We start from the raw sequence: 20785 nt of genomic DNA on the forward strand, positions 1-20785 counted from the left end.
GTGTTCTCCTTTTCTTTTTTTCTTTTTTTTTTGATAAGCCGGCTGCTTCCCGAGGCGTTTAAGCCTGGTGTTCGCACACGGCCACGGCACGCTGCCTACCTGCTTCATATGCATTAAAGAAAACACTCTTCCATGTAGATAGGCACCCGGGTCACATTGGACTACAACGTCTTGACCCACTTGTTCGGCTAAGAACACGCTGTAATACAAAAGTTACACGATCACTGGCTGTGGGCTTTAGAGGAAAGGGCACGGATTTCTGTAAATAAAACACACAATGCCTGTTTAGCTTACTGCGGTATTTACAACAAGATGTGCAGTATGTTACTTACCTACCATTTCATCAAAACCCATTTCACTCAACTGTCCACGGCTGTAAAAGCTCCTCATGGGCTTTGTTTGGTATAGATTAACATTAACCTTTTAAAAAGCCTCTGACCACAAAAACGCTGCTACCAGACCCCAGTGAGATATGTTATGGCCTAAGTGCCTTTTAGCATACACTCACTCTGTGTGTGTTTCATAGATGGACACACACACACGCGCGCGCGTGCACACAAACCCCAAACACACAATGCCGTCTCCTCTCTGAGCTCTGAGCATTACAGCCTTTCCTCCTTTTACACTTATCTGTACTCATGTGTTCGCAATGAGCGAGCCTAAGTTACCAAACTCGCAAATTGCCCTGCTGTCACGCAGGTCCCCTTTAAGTGCGCCTTTTAGCCTCCTAAAGGACAAATAAAGTCCATTTAATAACTGCACTAAACACTAATAGTCTATGTGAGGCTGACATTTGTGTTTGGACTAAAAGCCCCCCTCAGGCCACTGCTGGTACGGAGGCAGGGGTGCGTAGCTCCCCTCTGTAGCACTAACAGGTCTGCCACAGCTGAAAGCACAAGACAACAGCTCTTAAGACACTCTCTCACACACTGAGCTATTGATCCGTCTAAAAGAACACACAGTGGACGCCACTTGCAACTCTACTTTCAAAACACATTTGTCTCTCCCTACCAAAAAAAGGAAAAAAAAGGGCAGGACATCTGCGTCACGGGGGGTTAGGCTAACATTTTGTACGTTTGAGTGACTGCAAAGGGCTTTTTTTTCCATGTTATACAAAGTTAATATGGAATCTTACTGACTTATTAGACTGTGCAGGGCCAGATAAAAGTTTTTATTTGCATCTCTTTGGCAAGAAAAGAAATGGCAACAGTTACGGTGTGCATTGTGCAGTTAGACCTGCTATTTGCTTTTGCCTAGTGATAAAAACAACCTCGGCGGATACGAATGGATTGCCTCTCTCCTTGCTGTTTTTTTTTTTTTTTTTCTCAGCTAAGTTTATTGAGTTTGCTCTCTTTCAAAACGACCTTACATTGCTTTTCACAAAAACCTGTTTGGAATAGAAAATCCCATTTCTGGCTAGCTTTTCTAACTCTTTCACACTTGCGCGTACGAGTCAATGGACTCCGAAAAAATGCATTATTGGATCCAGAATTGCGTTTTTTTTTCTCCATCCCTACATCAATATTGCAGGGAATGCAAGATAATTAAGAATTCCCCTTTTTACATAAGAGGTGAATAACAAGGCACGGCTTGTTAGTCAAATTTATAGCACTGGTTTATATGTCAGAAAGGAGTCTAGTGGTGTTGAGCTGTCTTATTTCTTTATCAGAAGTAGAAAGGAGAGGCTAATTGGTCCAGAGCCAGTGATGGGAGCCATCAATTAGTGTTCTGTCTGCCCTTCAGCTCCCCCACCTGCCACCCCAAAACAGACCCCATGAAGCTGCAGCATTAGGATCACAAAACCTGCCATAAATACCAATGTTCAGCGTAAATGAAGCTAAAAAAGCTTCGAATTCAAGCCACACTGGGTAAGGGCGGACTCTCCTACCTGTATTTCATGGCTTGTTAGGGGAGCTCTCTGCAGGTATGCCAACAGAGCTCGCCTGTCAGGCTTCTACAGAACTAAAAACAGTCTTAATGAGGGAGAGCTTGTGTGCGTGTGTGTGTGTTTTTTGATTCAGAGCTTGTGTTCGGCAAAGGAAAAAAAAAAAAAGGGTAGCTGCAATTCCCTCAAGGATCACAAAAATCTTTAATTTGCCTTTTATGACACCTAATTAGTTATTCTACTCAAAATCTTTGCTTTAAATAAGAGAACTAATTATATAAAAAGGTCGTTCCTGCACCTCCCGAGGAACAACTCCTAATTGGCTGAGACCATCGCCCCGCCACACACCCCTTAAACACATCGTGTGTGTTTTACATCACGTTTGAAAAGGACAAAGCTTAACCTATCGTGGCGTTACCGCGTGCCGCTCACGGCCGCCGTTAGATGTTTAAAGCCCTGCTCAGCATCATTAAAATGACACCACAGTTTGTGTCTAATATGAGCCGGGTTCTGTGTTTGCAGTTAGTCTGACATTTATATCTACACGCATATGCGCTGGGTTCTTTGCTCCTAAGTGTGGCAGAGTTTTTATTTTGCACACTGCCTGAAGAGCCATCACCGGGAACAAACATAAGTTTTATGTCTTCTCCGAAAAACAGCCTCTGGAAAACAGGAGTGTTGCAAGCAGGAGCTAAAACCTACTAAACAAAGAGCAGTGGCAGGAAAGAAAGCGATTGTGTAAAGTAAATGTCTTTTCAATTCCCTTAATGCCAAGAGACATTTTCTTGCACCTGTCACCACTCTGGGCGCTCTGTGAAACACCGATGTAGAACAGAACCTTAAATTCTTGGCACCTCCCAAAAAGCAAAAAAGCAAAAAAACAAAACATAAAAACAAGCTGCATTATGAAAGGAAGAAGCAGGCGAAGAGGCAGCCTCCACTTAATCCATTCCATTTAACAGATACAAGTGCCACTGACCTTCCGGTGTCATTTGATGTCACCAAAAGCAAGCCTCTCCACATCACAATTCGCTCCTCCAACACGGGGATGCATTTTACCTCTCAAAGTGGAGAGACGGCACCACATCCTTTCTGGGGGTAGGGGTGGGGTTTGTGGGGGTTAATTTGCCATTAGTGCTGTGTGTAAAGCCCTGTCATCTTTCTCTTTCTTTAAGATTACATCTTCAAAGAATATGTACAGTTAGTTTTACTCAGCCCAAGCGGCCTGTCAGAGCATGTATTTTCATTATAGATAGCATCAGATTTCTCTTACCCTATTTACACTTCCATTTTTGCAGCTATCAGAAAAACCAAATCAGTCCAGTAGGCTTTTTTTGTATATATTGAAGTTTTTAAGAGAAAATACACAGCATAGATCATTCAAGGAAACATTTGGAGTAGGGGTGAAAAAAAACTGCAGTTTCCACAGGGAAATGGCACGCGTAAGAAGAGTGAAAGACAGTTTTTTTTTCTGTCATTCCTTCATGAATACTTGGTTCCTGTATTTAAAAGAAGTATGTGTTTGAACTATATGTTGCAGTCATGTACACACAGGTTTCTTCTACATCCCGAGGGAACAATCAACTATCTATCTGTCAGTTGTTCAACCTGAAGGGAGACTGGTTATTGATTTAACATCTGCTGCAGCACTGAGAATAATCATCACATCGCTTGTGAAATTCTGCTGCTTCTGCCTTTATTTTTGCCACAGGAGTTAAAGAAGCGTCGCGACCGGTTGATTACAATTACAGTTGGTTCAAAATGGTTCTTACAAGTTTTATGAGTAATTCAGGGCATTTGTCAGGACCCACTTTGGATTTTACCAACGCAACAAGTCCTCTTGACCTTTAATGGCAGAACAAACAGCTACATCTGCTTCTGTGTTTCGTTTTGATCAGTTAAAGGCTCCGACTCCATGGTGTGACGCCTACTCGGCAGGTTCATGGCGAGGTAAAAGATCTTAATGAAAACTGCTCAGCCCTACCGACAAATTAGGAGGGAGGTGGGGTGTCAAAGAGGTGGAAGTTGGCCCTGGGTGGCCTTTCTCTAAGGCCCACCTTATAATTTGCGGCACCCAGCTGCACTGAATGAGAAAGTATTAGCCACCGTCATGGTGAACACAAAAAAATAGATCTGTTAGGAAAATCAGCTACCACCTCACTTAGTGATTGCATTTAGCTGGAGCACTTGCACTTATCATTAACTGCATCATTATCGTCATCAGTGTCAACTATTAATTCAAATAAGTGCTGGGCAAAAGAAAAAATCCTATAATAGCTCTCTAAACTAGAAACTCCAGAAAAACCTAACTAAGAAAGATAAATCATCATAGTGATTTTTTTAAAATAGTGCACAAAGCAATTATTTTGATAAGGACTATTTTTCTTTTATTCTGACACGTGACATTAACAGCTTCCTATAAAGGCCACCATATGGGGACGCCAATGGACTAAGTTGTTTGCTAACGGCCATGATTCCTTTTCCTGCCCGGCAACAACAATAACAATAACAGAAGAGTCAATCAAAATCTTGCTTCTGTTTTTTTCCATGAAATTATTACTTGGAGCAGATAACACAGTAAAACCATGCGCAAGTCACATAAAAGGGGGCAGAGGAGGAAAAAAAGGTGATAGTGATTAGCTTCTTATTTTGGGGTAGTGATATGTTTTCCTATTTGTTTAGCAAGGTTTCCCCCAATGTATTATAAGCCTGATGGGGTCGCCAGCCTTTACATGCCCCCGCCATCATGCAATGCATTATTTATTTTAAATACATAGTATAAATATGTGTTTTTATATACAACTGTATCAGATGGTATATAGTAGGATTGACAAAAATAACCAATGTCCCAATGTTTGAGAACAACATAAAAAGGTCAGCAAAGTTTAAAAGTAAACCTCTCGGACAACATAAGCTAACGCTAGCTGTTGTTATTAGCTTGACGGACCCAGACACCACAGTGACCTACCGCTAGGATGAGCCAGTTTTCTGGGGGGGAGGGGGGATGTGTGTGCTTGGCAACACCAAGGAGGGGGGTTTCAGTAGCATGACTCTAGGTACAGGTATAATTAAAAAAAACTGATTAACTCCTCAATCATATAGCAGTGACTAACATTACTTCCCATTAAGCTCAATGCAATGACCCAATTTTCATATAGTAGGTATAGCCTTTGAAATTTTCAGATAGTGTTTAGCTCAAAAAGTCCATCCCTCTATATCATAATTTAATTATATAGATGGAGAAATCCTGCTTTCCCTGGACTATTCCCATTCCCAGAGTCCCTTAAGGTCTGAACTGCAAACTCCAATTTAGATTTTTTTAAGCATAGTTAGCATTAAATTGGGGGAAAAAAATATCAAAAGGGAGGACAGCTTTCAATCCAACTAATAATGAATTAATTACAAGATTGTCTCCATTCGTTCATTACAGCACATGTCCTACTCTTGCATCAGATTTTTCTGAAATTCTACACTGCGTTATTGACAAAATTATTTGGTGTTCTTAGTTTTGAGGCATTTAATTAATAGAAGAAAAAAAAAGAAGATTTCTGACCCACAATTATTAATTGAATCAAACATAGGCCAATTCCGATAGCTGGCCCAAATGACTGGTGCATCTATATATTCTATTCTATTATAGCACCCGTTGCTGAATAGTATTGAATGGTAAAACTGTGTTTTTGTTCTTTAACTGTAAGTCTAATCAGCCCTCATGAGATTACAGCCTTCAGGCGCCGATTTACTCGAGTCCTTCTGTTCCAGCCACCGCAGTTAGCTTTGTGGCCATGACAATCCCAAATAAAATGTTGTCCCGGGGCCAAGGTGTCGGCCACTACGGTTAATAGAGATCTGATGCAGATGTCTTGCTATTGTATGTGGCAATCAGCTTCCAGCATCTCTGCAATTGAGCCCAAAGACATGTTTTTCAGTCTGCAAGACAAAATACAAGACATCTGGTAATAATATCAGCTGGAATACACATGTCAGCTGAAAGCAGCCTGATGAGAGTGTTCTCTGTGATAAACAAAGACCACTGATTCGTGTTCCTGTCGTTAGCTGGAGCATATGGAAGGAGTAAAGGAAAAGCTATGCATGAACACAGAAAACAGACACATGCATACGCTCTTCCCCTCAAATTAGGTAGTTTCTTCCAAAAGCCCCAGTCAATATTACAATTCAAGCTGGCTGTGTGTTCCTCTTATAATTTGTTGTAAGAGCCTTCTTTATTACTGTACAGCATGCTGCTTTTCCAGATGGTTGTCTATGAATGCTGGGGTCTGTGAGGTGATTTCTGAGACTCTCTGCCTGCTATGATTATGACATAATTAACACCCACAGTAAGTGGGAGAGAAAGCAGACAGGAATGGTGCAGGGGGACTGTTCATTAACAAGATGCACTCTCTCAAACTTTGCAGCTTGCTGTGGCTAATAAGCCTCGCTGAAATGAAGCCCAGCCGTCCCTTGCATTGACCCTGGCACTGGCCGGGATAAGGGAGGGTTTTGTCTCCTGGAATAATTGCTCTTTTCACATGTTACAAGTGTCCTGACCCCCACGGTCGGCAGCCACTTTCCCTACCATAATTACTCCTGATCCGCTCCAAATGAGTCAGCCGCATTAGGACTGCAATAACACTGGCCCGGCTTCAAGCGCGGCACGGGGAGTCTCAGCAGAGCGGCCCAGAACAGGACTGCCTTTTCTCTCAGCCCACGGTCATTTCCATCACGTCAGAGGTGCATTTCTTACACTTGAAGTCAGCACGAAGGCCCTGGGCCCTTTTTTTTTTTCTTCTTTCTTTCTGGGGCTTACAGACAGCATTGTTAGCTCCTGGTGCGCACTGCTCTCTGCGGTTTGGCTGCAGACTTCATCCCAATTAACGGAAAACTTCATTAGGGTGTTTTTTCCACACTTTTCAGCCCCCTATTATTTTTAATTTATTCACTTGGGGTTAATTAAAAGAAATGTATCACAGAGATATGCAACAGCTTTCTAATTAAATTCATTGCTCCTGTTTTTTTAAGACATGAAACTGGCAGAGATTCCAAATTATTACAGAAGGCAGCGTGTTCCAGCACTTGGTTACAGAGGGAGCTCTGCAAGGTAAGCTGTCAACAGCGGAGCTTGAGTTAAAAGGAGCGAGATGGGGTAAAGAAAATGAGGTAATAAGATGAATGAGGAGGAGGAGATGGGACACAAAACATTTGTGATTTTTATCATGCAGTTTTACCGCAAATAAACCCATGAGAGCTCTTACAGTGAAGAGAGATTGTCAGAGTGCTGGCAGAGCAAAAAGAAGATTTGTTCCAGCCAATCATCAGTGGAGGTGCTTCAGGGCTTTCATTTCTGTTGATATAGGGTATCTACGTGAAAAAAATAGTCATTTTTACATTTATTTTAGTCAACTGCAGCTTTCATGTACAAAAAAAAAAAAACATGCAAGACTTTTTGAGTAAACCATTTCATTTAGTCGGAAACTACTTATTCTGTTCTGCCTTTGTAAACTTTCTTTTTTTTTTTTTGGTGTGTAAGAGGTAATCACATCTGCCACCCTCTGATTCCCCTAGAAAATAAAAAAATAAATCTAAAACCATTAGACCTGTCACAGCCACTTTCCTGCCGTCCAGAACAAAATGCGCCAACACTTTTTACTCCGCATTAAAAATGCATTGGGAAAGGAATAAATGCAGCCCCTCTAAAAGTTTGTCACTCATGAGGTCAGGAAGTGATGTACAAAATCCTTCCCACTCTCCGGCAATTACCGCGCACTTATTATTTCAAAGGATATGCCAGGAGACAGGTGTGCCATTCAGGGTCCTCAGCGTGTTGGAAAATGGAGGGGAAGGAGGAACACCATACTGTGACGCACTGTGTGAGCTTCTTTAATCGTGAATAATGCAAATTCCCCACAGGGGGCAGTTATTTGGCAGCGCGTCATTCAAGCATCCCACTCCCACAGCTGATGGGGTAAATAATGAGGGTGGCTGGGTGGGGGCACAGTTAGAGGAAAGGGCCTTTATGAAGAGTCTGTGTGATGCTCTGTCTCCTGTAGTCCCACTAACTCAAAGACATCACCATTCGTGGCATTCAAATTGCAATTATGAATATGATTTTACATCTTTAATTATAAGAAATTACCCTGCCGTTTTACCTCTGGGAGTACGGCTTGCTATTGGTCAAACCCTAACGGCAATTCAACCATAAGAAAACTGGTGAAATGAAATGGAATGAAATGAAAAGTAGTGGGAAGAGGATAGAGGAAGAGGAGTCGAATGTCCGTATAACAAGCTTAAAGTTCACGTTAAGTTCACTGGGAATGTCTGTGGAGGGCATCAACCACTCAAATTATTAGCAAAAAACACCCCACTTGAGCACTGAAGAAATCTTCAACTTCAATGACCTCAACCTCATCTATTGAGCAACCTGCTTTAATGGCAGTTTTTAATTTGCTATTTAAGATTTTATTTACTGGAGGTCATCCTATAAGGTTATTTATGAGTAGGCACCCCGGGCCTTTCTTTTTACCACCCTGATAACTGGCAAGACCTCAAGAAACTCTTGAAGCTTCGTCTTGCTTTAATTCTCATGGTTTAAATAGTGGAACAGCTTAAAGGAGGCTTCAATTTGCTGTTTATAGCATACATGAATTAATTAATTAGATTTTTAATTAAAAATGATCAAGAGAGGATAAAAATACAACTTATATATCTCTTGCTTATGGCTAAGTGTAATTACACTGACCGGCATCTCAAACAGCTCAGGTAAGGATAAGTAAAGATGATTATGTTAAATTGTATGACAGGATAATTAAATAGCTTTTAAAAGAACCTACTTTTTTGACCTGAAGGAAAACTGAGTGCAGCGCTGCTCATTTGTCCAGAGATTGATTGAGACACTTTCACTCTCACTAGCAACCCCTGGAGGTTGCCAGCATCTTATACACAATAAAACAAAGTCCTACTGCTCAGCTAACACTATCATACTGTGAGATACTTACTATCACAGCAGACATAGAAACTAATGGGAAATCAAGCAAGAATAGAGAATTTTGCAAAAAGGATAGTTGAACAGGGAAGGATTTCTGGAAGCAGAGTAAGAACACCATGGACCCAAACCTATTCTTTGTCAAAGCTTATACCAACACTTCAATGATTTAACACTTTATTGGTTCACAGTGGGCTTGTGTAAATCAAACAATTTACAACCTGCCTGTTGTTTACCAGAACATACATGTTTATTAAGCCTGTTCAGATTGCTATTTTGTTTGGATGAACATTTAAACACGGGATTAGTTGAAATTAGGGGTGTAATGTGATTTAAGGAATAGGATGTTGAGATATTTAAAGCCACAATATTTCTCATCAATGTGAAATTAGATTAAGATATTATTATGAAGCCCATATATGAGTGCTCTGACCCTGTTACCCAGTATCTATGTTTGAGACTCTTATTTTAAAGTAAGGCATGTAGTTCTCCTTGAAGCAGACAGCTAATGCAGGCCGCAGGTTGGACTAGCCAGCAACAGTGGGTTAGCTAAGCACTTAGAAGCCTTAAACACTCTTAAATCAACTGGGTGGTAACATTTTGCACTAATAAACAATAACACAGCGATTGACAAAATGAGAGTACTTTGTAAACACTGTTAAAACATAGCAACTGGCTAACTCTTAGCACTGAACGACAATGAAGATGTCTTCTCCTTCACCCATCCTCCGAAGGGCTGTTTCTCTGTCTTTCCTCTGATTTTTTTCCTGAATTTGATTCAGTATTTAATATAGAGGTGCATCTCAAAAATTAGAATGTTTCATATTTTTGTCCCTCATTAAAGAAAGTGAAACTCATTATATGCGTTCATTATGCATATAAATATTCCAAAACCTTTATTTCTTGTAATTTAGATGATTATTGCTCACAGAATGATGACCATTTAAAGTTAAATATCTTAGGAAATTAGTATATTAGGGAAATTATTAATTCTGGAAACATAGGGTGTCTCGCCTTCATCAGCAAATTAGCTTAAAAATAGAATCACTGATGGACAATGTCTCCCACCCCGTGCATGGAGCTGTTCCGGAGCTGGAGAGCTTTTTCAGTGACAGACTGCAGCATCTTGGATGCTCAAAGGAGCATTTCCCTCGGTCCTTCATCCCAGCTGCTGCTAGACTTTATAGGCTCTGCTGCTTGCAACAAACTGAATGAGTGTTGACAAACATGATACTGGTTCCACGTGTTCTTGATCCAATCAAGAATAATTTCGTGATTGGATCAATCATTTACATGGTCTCTCAGATGCTAATGTAACATGCTAATGCACATGCTTTAGCTTCTCTGAGGTGTTGCTTGTACAATCATGCATATTGCATATTTTTTCCTCACATCCTTCTGACATTTGGCAGCTGTCTGTCATCTATTTAACTTGAGTAATTGAAATTTTATCTGAAAATGTTGTATTATCAATTAATACAATGCACAATATTTTCTTTTTTCCCTTTATGCTAAGTTCATTCTTTTTGCTTTAGAACTTAACTTTAAACTAGCATTTTATTCATATTACCTAATCTATTGTCTATGTGTTTTTGCCAGTGTCACGCCCTATTGTGGGACAATAAAAGTATTTGCTATTCTATTCTAAAACACACACAAAGGTTTCCTCAGCTTCCAAACGGTCTCACAGTCTGGGTTAGTAGGCGACAGGAAGACTGCTGACTTGATAGATGTCTAGAAGACTGTCATTGACACCGTCCACAACGAGATAAGATGCAAAAGGTTTTGCTAAAGAAGAGTGCTGTATCCAAGCATATTCGTAGAAAGTTTAGGGAAAAGAGAAAGAGTGATAGGAAAATGGGCATCAGCAAAAGGGATAATCACAGCCTGAGATGTTGTCAAGTAAAACTCATTCAAGAATTAGAGGGAGCTTCAAAAGGAGTGGACTGAGGATGGAGTCAGGTCATCAAGAGCCTCAATGCATTGGTCCTGAACCGGAGACAACGTTTAACTGGGCCAACGAGAAAAGAAAAAGGACTGCTGCATGGTGGTCTAAAGTCTTCTTTTCAGATGACAGCAAAGTCTGTATTTGATTCACTCTTCCTCCCAGGGTCTGGTGGAAGAGGGGAGAGCCACAGAATCAGTGCACCTTGAAGTGCGGTGTGAAGCTTCCACGGTCAGCGATGATTTGGGGTGCCATGTCATCTGAAGCTGTTGGTCCACTGTGTTTTGTGAAGTCCAGTCAATGCAGCTATCAGTACCAGGACATTTTAGAGCACTCCATGCGTCCTTCTGCTGAGAAGCAAGAGATGCTGATTTCATTTTCCAGTAGAACTTGGCACCTGCTCACCCTGCCGAACGTACCAAAAGCTGGTTCAATGACCGTGCTGCTGCTGTGCTTGATTGGCCTAACCTAAGCTCCATAGAAAATCTATGAGGTCCTTTGGCCCGCAAAAATATTCACACACCTTGGCATTTATCATGTTTTTCCCCCTCACAACCTGGACTTAAAATGTATTACTTGTGAGTTTGCGCCATTTCACTTACAGAACATGCCTACAACTTTGAAGATGCGTCATTTTGTTTATTGTGGATTCATCACTCTTTTGTAGCAATTCCAGCTGCAAGTTGCTTCGGATCTGTCTCTATGAGCTCTTCAAATCTTGTCACTGAGATTTTTGCCCATTCCTCGGGGTAAACACTGCTCCAGCTCCTTCATGCTGGACGGTGTTCGCTTATCAACATCGATCTTCAAGTTTAACCACAGATTCTAAATTGTAGTGAGGACTGGAGTTGGACTAGGCTATTCCAACACATTTAAATGTTTCCCCTTAAACCACTTGGTTGTTGCTTTAACAGTATGCTTCGGGTCATTGTCCTGCTGGAAGGTGAACCTCTGTGCCATACTCAAATTATAGGCAGACTGACAGGTTCTACTCAATGATATCCCTGTATTTAGCACCGTCAGATAGATATATAGATATTTCTTTTCACTTCACTACCTTAAGAGTATCTTGTGCAGATCCATCACATAAAATAACATTAAAAACATTTAAATTACAAATGGGAATACAACAAAAATGCCAAGAGGGTGAATACTTTTGCAAAGCACTGTATTGTTGAGAGGAAGACGGGACACCAGACTAAACGATGCCGATGACCTGAAAGCTTTTATCAAAGCAATCTGGGTTTGCATTACACCTCAGCAGAACCATGGGCTGATCTACTCCATGCCACCCTGCATTGACGCAATAATTCATTCAAAGCCACATCCAGGTTTTGAGTGCATAAAAACAGACAGCCTGACATTCCTGATATATCTTTTTTTATTGGTCTTATGTAAAACTCTATGTTCCTAGGAAACTGAATTTAGGTTTTTTTTATTATCCATGATATCCAAGCCATGATCATCAAAATTACAATAAATAAATGTTTGAAAGATTTCCATCTATGTTTAATGACTCTATGTAACATGGGAGTTTCCCTTTTGGAAATGAGTGACAAGAAATAAGGAACTCTTTCATGATATTAAATTTTGAATTGGAGATGTACCTGCATTTACTGTACTTAAACTGTAACTTAATTCTACTTTAGCCATGCTCACGAATGCAGTGAAAACAACTAACCAATGTTCAAAATATTGTTTAAATTTGAATTTTGTTTGATTCTTGATGGCAGCCAATTGCATAATTAGTTGAAACCTAATCTTACCAGAGCAGCAAGCAGCATCCCTCATTTCACCTTTAAGTCTGCAGACTAAAATTGGCTTGCTAAAAATCCCATAGCAGCCATGGCTTGAATCTGCTCTGAATCCATGCTTGTTAGGAAAATAAACTGATGTTTAATTCATACCTTGTACACTATCAGAAGCTTTAGGTTAACCTGCACAGCCGTGAGGACTTTAACAACGGAAGCCTTTTGCTAAAGTTTGAGGCTAACATGCATTGGGGGAAACCTTATAATCTGTACAGGTGATTGTATATCGAGAGCGTTGCATTGCGGTGCCAATTTTGACGAGCGTCCATTGATAGCCTTAACTCACAATGGACATGTCATGCCGAGATGCGCGAAAAAGGCAGTCGAAAAAGGAAATCGCCATTTCTGTGGCCTTAAAACAAATGCATTTATTTATTCCAGAAGGTGGCATAGCTTGCCTTAAGAAATATAAATAAATTACTACAGTAAAATGAATGTATTATACTGTAAAGTATTCACTACGTAAAAAAGCTTTAACCCAAGACTTCTTATGTCATCAAATATAACCAATATATAACCAGAATAACCAATCTTACAGGAGGAGTTGATTGACAGGCAATATCTGTTTTTGTCACTGTCCTTATAATGATGAGATTGTGGATCATATAGCACTAGAAGATTTTCAGTCATCTGCATTAGTCAGTATATAGTGGTAATTGGGTTTGTGTTCTTTTATAAAATATATTGCTTGCTCAAAAATAATTGGGGCCGTGCTTGCTCTCATAGATTTGTTACAAATAAAATTATAGTAACTGTGTTAACTTTGGGATAATGTTAAAGCTGCTCTGTTATTTGTTAACTTGGTGCTTTTACTTTGAAAGAATTTGTCATGAATTGTTGTTGATGGCTTAAGCGAGGGGTGGGCAATAACGACTTAAAATTATATCATGATATATTGGCGTACTATTGTGATAACGATAAAATCGACGATAAAAGAATATTTACAGCTTCTTTCAGCTTTTTAGGTAATTGTGTGGCTGACTGCATAGCGAATTAGCCAAATAAACATAAATAATGTGCTTAAAAACATTTAATAGTAACATATCAGGACACTAGTTATATAAATAAGTGTGAATTTTTTTATCAACAAACTGCACAAAATAACTGCATTTAATTATTAATTTTTAAAGAGAAGTCCAGTCATATTCATAATTCAAACTTCTGAAAGTACTTTAAATATAAAATTATTACATAATGTTCAATAAATAAGTTTTTTTAAATTAGAGTAATTTTCATTTGAATGTGCTTTACTGGAGGCACCCATGTTGGTCAATGAACAGTACTGCCACCTCCCAGTTTGTGACGTCACGGTGCGGTATCGGCTGTCGAGCAAGTCCCAAATCTGTATCTGGTGTTTGTCACAACGAGCTATTATCCAAGATGGCGACGACTAGTGCAGTATGCGAAGCAGAGAGTAATGGATATAATAGCGACAGCGATGAGAGTTCTGTGGATTTATCTTCATCATTTGATAGCGATTTGGAATATATGGAAGACTTTCTTGATAGCAACCTGACTTTTGACGAAATACAGCCATACCAGTTTGAGCCAAGGAGACCAAAAAGGGACGATGTGAGTTGAATCTGTCTGCTGCGGCTGTGGTGTAGCAGAAAGGTGAAATAACTAATGTTTTTTTTCCGCTTTTACCCGATGTATTGCAACATCCAACTGCGATGCACGTGGGCATTGTTGGTTTAACAATTGCTCTCGCGAATTTCCACGGTGAAGTCCTCTCGAAATCCAAAATAATTGTTGTTGATTGCAAATGTGTATAATAGTTCCTATTGAATTTGCTTGTAAAGCGCGGAGAATAGCCCTCGGCTTACCGCACCGTGACGACATTTCCAGAAGACAGTTTAGTGGATTTTCACTGAGCATTATGCCCAAACCTAATCTAGACCTTAGTAGCCGAGCTGCGAAAGCTGTGCGATGGAGATCACTGTATTTATGGAAAAGACAGAAAGCACTTAGGAAAATGTGGGTTGATCGCATTCAGTATAGTCATTGGGAAATTCAACAAAAATATTATAATGTCATTTTCCTAATAATGATGCAGCACTACTTTTTAGCATTAAAGTTACACTGGAATTAGATCATTATAAGCAATATATGTACAAGTCATACTTAGACTGGAATAATGCATCTACAAGGATTGTAGACTGCTTAAAACATTTATAATCTCTAAACTTTTAATCCACTTGTGAAAACTAAAAAAAATATTCTTACATCAGTAATGTTGTTTTTTTTCCTTAAAAATAGCCTCATGTTGGCACTGCAATGTACAAAAGTAATCTACAAAGCAAAAACAAAATAAACAGATCTTTCATAAGACAAAAAACAAATGTTGCAAGAGAGAACAGATATTTGTGTGTACACTTTAGCCTAAATATTTCTACAGGTTGTCCTACCTTTATCTGGTTCTTTTTTGTTGTTTCACCATCTTTGGCGGAAAAATATCGAGAACACCTACTGAAACATGCTGGCTTAAATGTTGGAAATACTTGAGACACTTACACTGTATCATAAGTCAACACTCAGCCTTTTGTTGGAATTATTATGTTATCAAAGGTTGATGATGTAATCAGCACAATAGGCCTGCTTTTGTTAAAATATCCATCACCAGTTCTCTTGACTTTTTCTTTTCTGAAGAGCGACATTCACTTCCCTCTATTCTCCTGCAAACAGAAATTTCCACAGGAACCTTTTAAAGTGTCATAGCTGGTATTTGTGTTTTGGAAAAAAAATATCCGCTCAACTTTTTGTATTGTATAAACTCTAAGGTTTCTCTTAGCCATGGGTGAAAAATATAAAATACAGGTCAATACCGTACCAAATCATTAAAGAGGATTAATTGGTTTCTTTGAGATCCATCAGGGCAGAGAAGATGTAAGACCCAGCTTATATATGAATGATGCACTTGTTGTCCCTTTGAGATAAATGTCTCAGCAACTGAAGAATCATATCTGATTACACCGTAGTTTAGACATCTGCTCATCGTATCACCTCAGTAACTTTGCAACAAGTCATTCCTCTTTCTAATGCTTTCTTTTTCTTCGCCTGTGATGACAGAGAAAAAAAAAATCTTTCTCACAGAGTGAAGAGTAACCTTAACAAAGTGGATCATAACTCCCAGCCAGAGCAGAAGGCAGTCAATAAATAACTTAACAGTGTGTAACAAAAAGCTGGAGGAATGCTGAAGGAGATGTGTACATGTATATTTGTAGAGGCATCACTCAGCGCATTCTACTTATTTTAACACTTTGACATGAGTGTTGTCAAACACAACTCATGCGTCAGCTTTGCAGTGACAGGTAGCTGTCAGATCTTCTTCCAATGGATTCCAGCAAAACACTAACTAACTATATATGAACATTTGTTTACGCCTGTCAGAAGGTAATGGGGCTAATACTCTTTATTTCTCAATAATTCTACCACTTATATGTTATTTCACCTTGACTCAGCGCCCAAAACTTCATTTTATCATTAAAGATATCCTTCAGAGTGAATAAACACAGCGGGCCAGATTTCCGGACGATCCAACTGGAATGATGTGCTACCTGTGCTGCAGCCACACATCTTGTTGCTGGGAATCTGTATATTATAACATGGCCAGCATGTGGCTCCTGGCAGTAATAAAAGAGATGCTCTCGCAGCTCAAGAGTGCATAATTGAGTTTGTGCACCGCGCTGATGAGTGCAGCCATTTACATCCAAGGCAGGTGGGTGCACTCGCTAAAATGTGTCTCTCAAGTCTCAATTCAGTCCCTTTGAATTCCACTTTAGATCACGGAAATGATACTGATCTGCCGCACTCGTAAAATGTGAAACGATCAGGGCTGATAGGGATCTAGAGGTTTAGTGGTGACGAGATGAAATTGTCTCTGCTGAGGATTCTGCAATTGTGAGATATCAGACCCAGATTAGATTAAATTAAACACTCAGGACTGAAAATGGTATTAATGTGGTTTGGTAGCACATTTTTTCCCCCCTGAGCTTAGCTAGAATGAACCGCCAGAGCAGCTTTAGAGTAACCTGACAGTGCACAATGTTACCAGTCAGCGCAACGCATGTATTGTAGTCAAATATGTAGATTTAGCAGAATGTATTACAACAGAGAAAACCTGCACAGATTAAATTTAGAACTATTTAAATCATGTATGTATTCATATATTTACAGGAGAGCAAATTGACATCGTTGCCATAAAAAATATAAGATATAGAAAACTTCCGACTTGAGAAAAATCACACAAAGCAATGTGTTTTTAATACTGTCCAAGGCCTAGAGCACAAAAAATGAGACGTAATTTCAGTGTTTGAAATGGGCAAGTTTAATTTTGAAGCCCGAGCGAACCAATAAGCTGAGAAAATAGCAAATAGAAAAGAGCAAATTGCATTCCTCTGTAAAAAGTGAAAAAAGGACTTAAGGAACATATAAAAGTAATCTCCAGCTGGAAATTAGAAATCAACCCTCAGAAACTGAATAACAGAAAAGAAATATTACTGTCCACTTTCTAAATCAATATAACATTGCTACGAGACAGTATTGCCATGGCAACGCTGGTAAAGAATGAAGCAATTCTTATTATTTCAAAATAAATATCGGAGCCTGAAGCCCGACTTTTATTACAGCGGCCGACAGATTGCCAAGGCTGTATTCAGCTGAAGCATTGCTTTTCAATCACATGTGTTATGAATGTAGAAATTCCAGTGGACAGGATGATAACGGGATCTTAAATTAACCCGCAAAGGTGACCAGAAACTTATCAGCAGCTCGAGGATTTTCCTTTTTGCTCCCTTCTCTAAGGAGGAATAAACTGAGGTTCTGTTAATATTCAGCAAAAAATATGCCTTCAGCGTGCACCCACTTTCTTCTCACATAGTTAAAAGAGAAAATGGCTGAGTTGCTTTTTTTTTTTTTTCCTCCTCTCAAATTAGAGGCAAATTGGAGCCTCATATCACAGGGTGAAGTAAAATGTTGACACAGAATATTTTGGTACATGTGTTGCTATTCATTATCGACTATATCCCGCATATTAAGCCATTTCAAAGAGCAGAGCCTGTATTCCTTCTGCAGTCGTTCTTAGTGCTCTTAGTCCTAACCAGAATAGTTTGGATTACATGTTTATCTCTTAATTATCTTTTAAAGTGTAAATACGTTGACGTTTGCGTGCAATTTACGTCATAGAAGACATGCAAAATGTCAAAAGCTCCCCTAGCCTGCATAAATTACAGATTGGATCTACAGAAGTTAATGGGAAACTGATGCATGTCAGCAGTTTTTAGCTAATGCATTGACTTCTATTATTCTTGGGCAACAGTAAACCATATGCATGAAGCCAATTTCCTCGGGAAAGATCGAAAAAGGTCCCAGGAAGTTTCGTTTCTGGTAATGGCTGTTGCAGCTCAAATTGTTGCAGATTTTGCAAAGAGTACTCAGACTTTAAAATCAGTCCGCCTAACAAGCAGCATTTTGACATTGCAGCCCGCCTAAATCGCAGTCTTTGAACACACCAGCAGACAAACTGGTGATCCATCTCCTGGAAGGGACTGAAACAGGAACACTCAAGTTATTTGTGCAAACACACACCGGCGTATGAGGAAATCAATCAAGAGAGGCAGAGCGATCGCACACCCGTGTGGCCACCCGAAAACACCAACCCACACCTCCCCTGCTGTACACGTGTATTTGTGCGGGCACTTAGAGGATACATTAGACAAGAAGGTTGAATTGACAAGCCTATAACTTTAGAGCCAATAAACGCTAAGAGGGCACCACAGTGAAAGAGACCGGGGCCAGCTTGCTGTGTTGACAACCTGGCCAAAAATGAAATAATAATAAAAAAAAGTATGCTCAAGCCGTGGGTTGGACCCAGCAAATAAAGGGTGAAGCTTTTAGGCAATGAGCAGCAGGTGATCTCAGCTTTTCTGCAAGTCCTAATGCTCCTAAAAGCCTCTCTCCCTGCTTCTGTAATAGGGCATCAGTAGTTAATGTAGTATTGACTGCATTACATGCTCCTGTGCATCCTTTCCCCACTAATGCCATTTGCATCACCTTGTACATTTACCATATTGCTTAGCCAATAAATGTTAAAAGCAATCCGAATCGTGAATCATATAGGGAACTTTTAGCAAGACGGACATCCGAAGAAGGGGCCAATTTACAGTTGAGTTAATTTGAGTACATTAGCACAACATGGTCTGAGCCAGACAGACCAATTTATGTCTGCACCGCAATCCTTTTATTGGTTCTCAGATGTGTAAGTGTAAGGATGAAGCACTAAGACAAATGAAATATCCATTGCCAATCATAAATAATGGGTTCCAAATGCATCCATTACTTTTCGCATGAGGAGGATAAACTTCAGCGTGCAGCAGAAACACACTGAGAGAGATGCGATATATGGTCCATGAAGGCTGTCAATGTGTATACCAGCAGGTGGTCCATATTCACTCAATCCCTCTAAAGAGGTGCAGAATAAAGATACTTTTTCCCCCCCTCCTCTCCTTTCAGAACACATAAAACCCTTCAGTGAGGCTGCTGTGGATATCATGCTGAATAAATGAAAGTGCATCTGAGCATTTCATCCAAAATGGGACGTCATTAGAGGCAAGTTTGATTCAAATTAAAATTAATTAGACTGCCTCACCCATTAACCTGAATACATTGAAATAGATAAGTAATGCAAGAAGGCCTATTTCGATGGGAAGTGAGCGAACGTCGCACGGCGCTATCCATAATTTGCAATCAAGTTAAAAGCACTCCGCTGTCATCTCCCATCCCGTGTGATGTCAAAGGCTGCCTCGCCAACTTCACAGACGCAAAAAGCACTTAGAGAGAGGAGCACAGAGGAGAGGAGAGTGCGCGGAGTGGTGTAGTATACAGCCCTGAAAACACGCAAGCCAACAAATGTGGTCTGCAATAAACAGCCAACTCTTCCAAAACTGAGCTGCAGTTTGGAGCTGGCTCGTGTTATTCTGTGGAACTTTCGCGGAGAGGTCTTCCTCCCTGCCAGACAAAATAAAAGAGCGGATGCCCGTCGTGATTGAATGAGGTCGGGACCCGGGGAGACTTAAAACGTGTAAAGATGTCAGCAGTTTCTCCGGGTTGTTATTATTGCATCCCGCCGCTGTGGATGTTACTCACCCTCTTCCTTGTCCAACACCATCGTCCTGAGGAACGAGGAGTCCTTCCCCGGGCGATCCGTCCTCGGCTCCAGCAGGGTGCACCGCTCCGTCTGCTCACCGCTTCTCCTGGAAATGGCTTTGAAACGCGCGGCTGACTCTACTAGACTACGCCTCGCTAAACCAAAAAAAAAAAGGGAGGTAGAAAAAAAAAAAGCAGCGAGAAAACCTGGAAAGACGGATCGCTTTCTGCACCCTCCTATCAATAATAATTCACACACGGAATGCGGCGATCAACACGACGAGAACCCCCTTTCCAGGCTGAACTGTAATGCAAATAAACACCGCGCTGGTTGCCCTTGATCAATTCCATGCGAAGGTACAAAAATGGCAAAAAACAATGAAAAGCGAGATAAATGTAGAGTATATCTGCGTAAAAGAGTGCACACACGCACACACACGGACGGACCACACGCTCGGACTGAGAACCAGCTGGGCTCTCTCCTCTGAGTGCTAATGCGCTCCCTTTCGCCTTCTCATTTGCTCCGAAACAGCAACTATATATTCAAACAAATCCAATTGCGAATCTGACAACTGCTAAAAGCAAACTCGCACCGCCTCTCTCCCAGTTTGTGTGCCGCGCTCTCGCCTCTCTGCCGCTGAATAAATGCGCGCAGTTTCCAGAGACCCTCGGATTCCCCTGTTAATTAAATCAATTCATTATGCTCAGATCTGATTAGCAGCCCTTCCCCCCCTCTTTGAATCAATTATTCAATACACAAACATAATTGCTTGTGCCAGAGGTGTCTAAGTATTAGCTTATTTAACTCCAAGGACACTAATTACCCCTAGGGCAAGGGAACTTTTCTCATTAATTCTGACAAAACACAAAAGCACAGCTAAAGGAAAGTGAGTGCGTGCACGGACGCGCGCGCGCGCACGCCAGGCTGTCTGCCAGTCTGAATGCGCGCGACGGCGAGTGAGGAAGAGGGCGAGAGCGCGCGCACGTGCAAGCAAGTGAGGGGTTGTGTTAATGCCTGCGTG

General features: G+C 40.5%; 1 protein-coding gene across 1 annotated transcript in view; it reads right to left on the reverse strand.

The window, feature by feature from the left end:
- lmo1 (LIM domain only 1) overlaps positions 1-20569 on the reverse strand; it is a 37061-nt gene extending 16492 nt beyond the window's left edge. The window contains exon 1 of the mRNA XM_012872994.3: positions 19764-20569. Coding sequence (XP_012728448.1) covers positions 19764-19785 — 22 coding nt within the window. The 5' untranslated portion in view covers positions 19786-20569. The remainder of the gene's footprint in view (positions 1-19763) is intronic.
- Between the last annotated feature and the right edge of the window lie 216 nt (positions 20570-20785).

Source organism: Fundulus heteroclitus, unplaced genomic scaffold (assembly GCF_011125445.2).
Source record: "Fundulus heteroclitus isolate FHET01 unplaced genomic scaffold, MU-UCD_Fhet_4.1 scaffold_38, whole genome shotgun sequence".
Lineage (NCBI taxonomy): Eukaryota > Metazoa > Chordata > Actinopteri > Cyprinodontiformes > Fundulidae > Fundulus > Fundulus heteroclitus.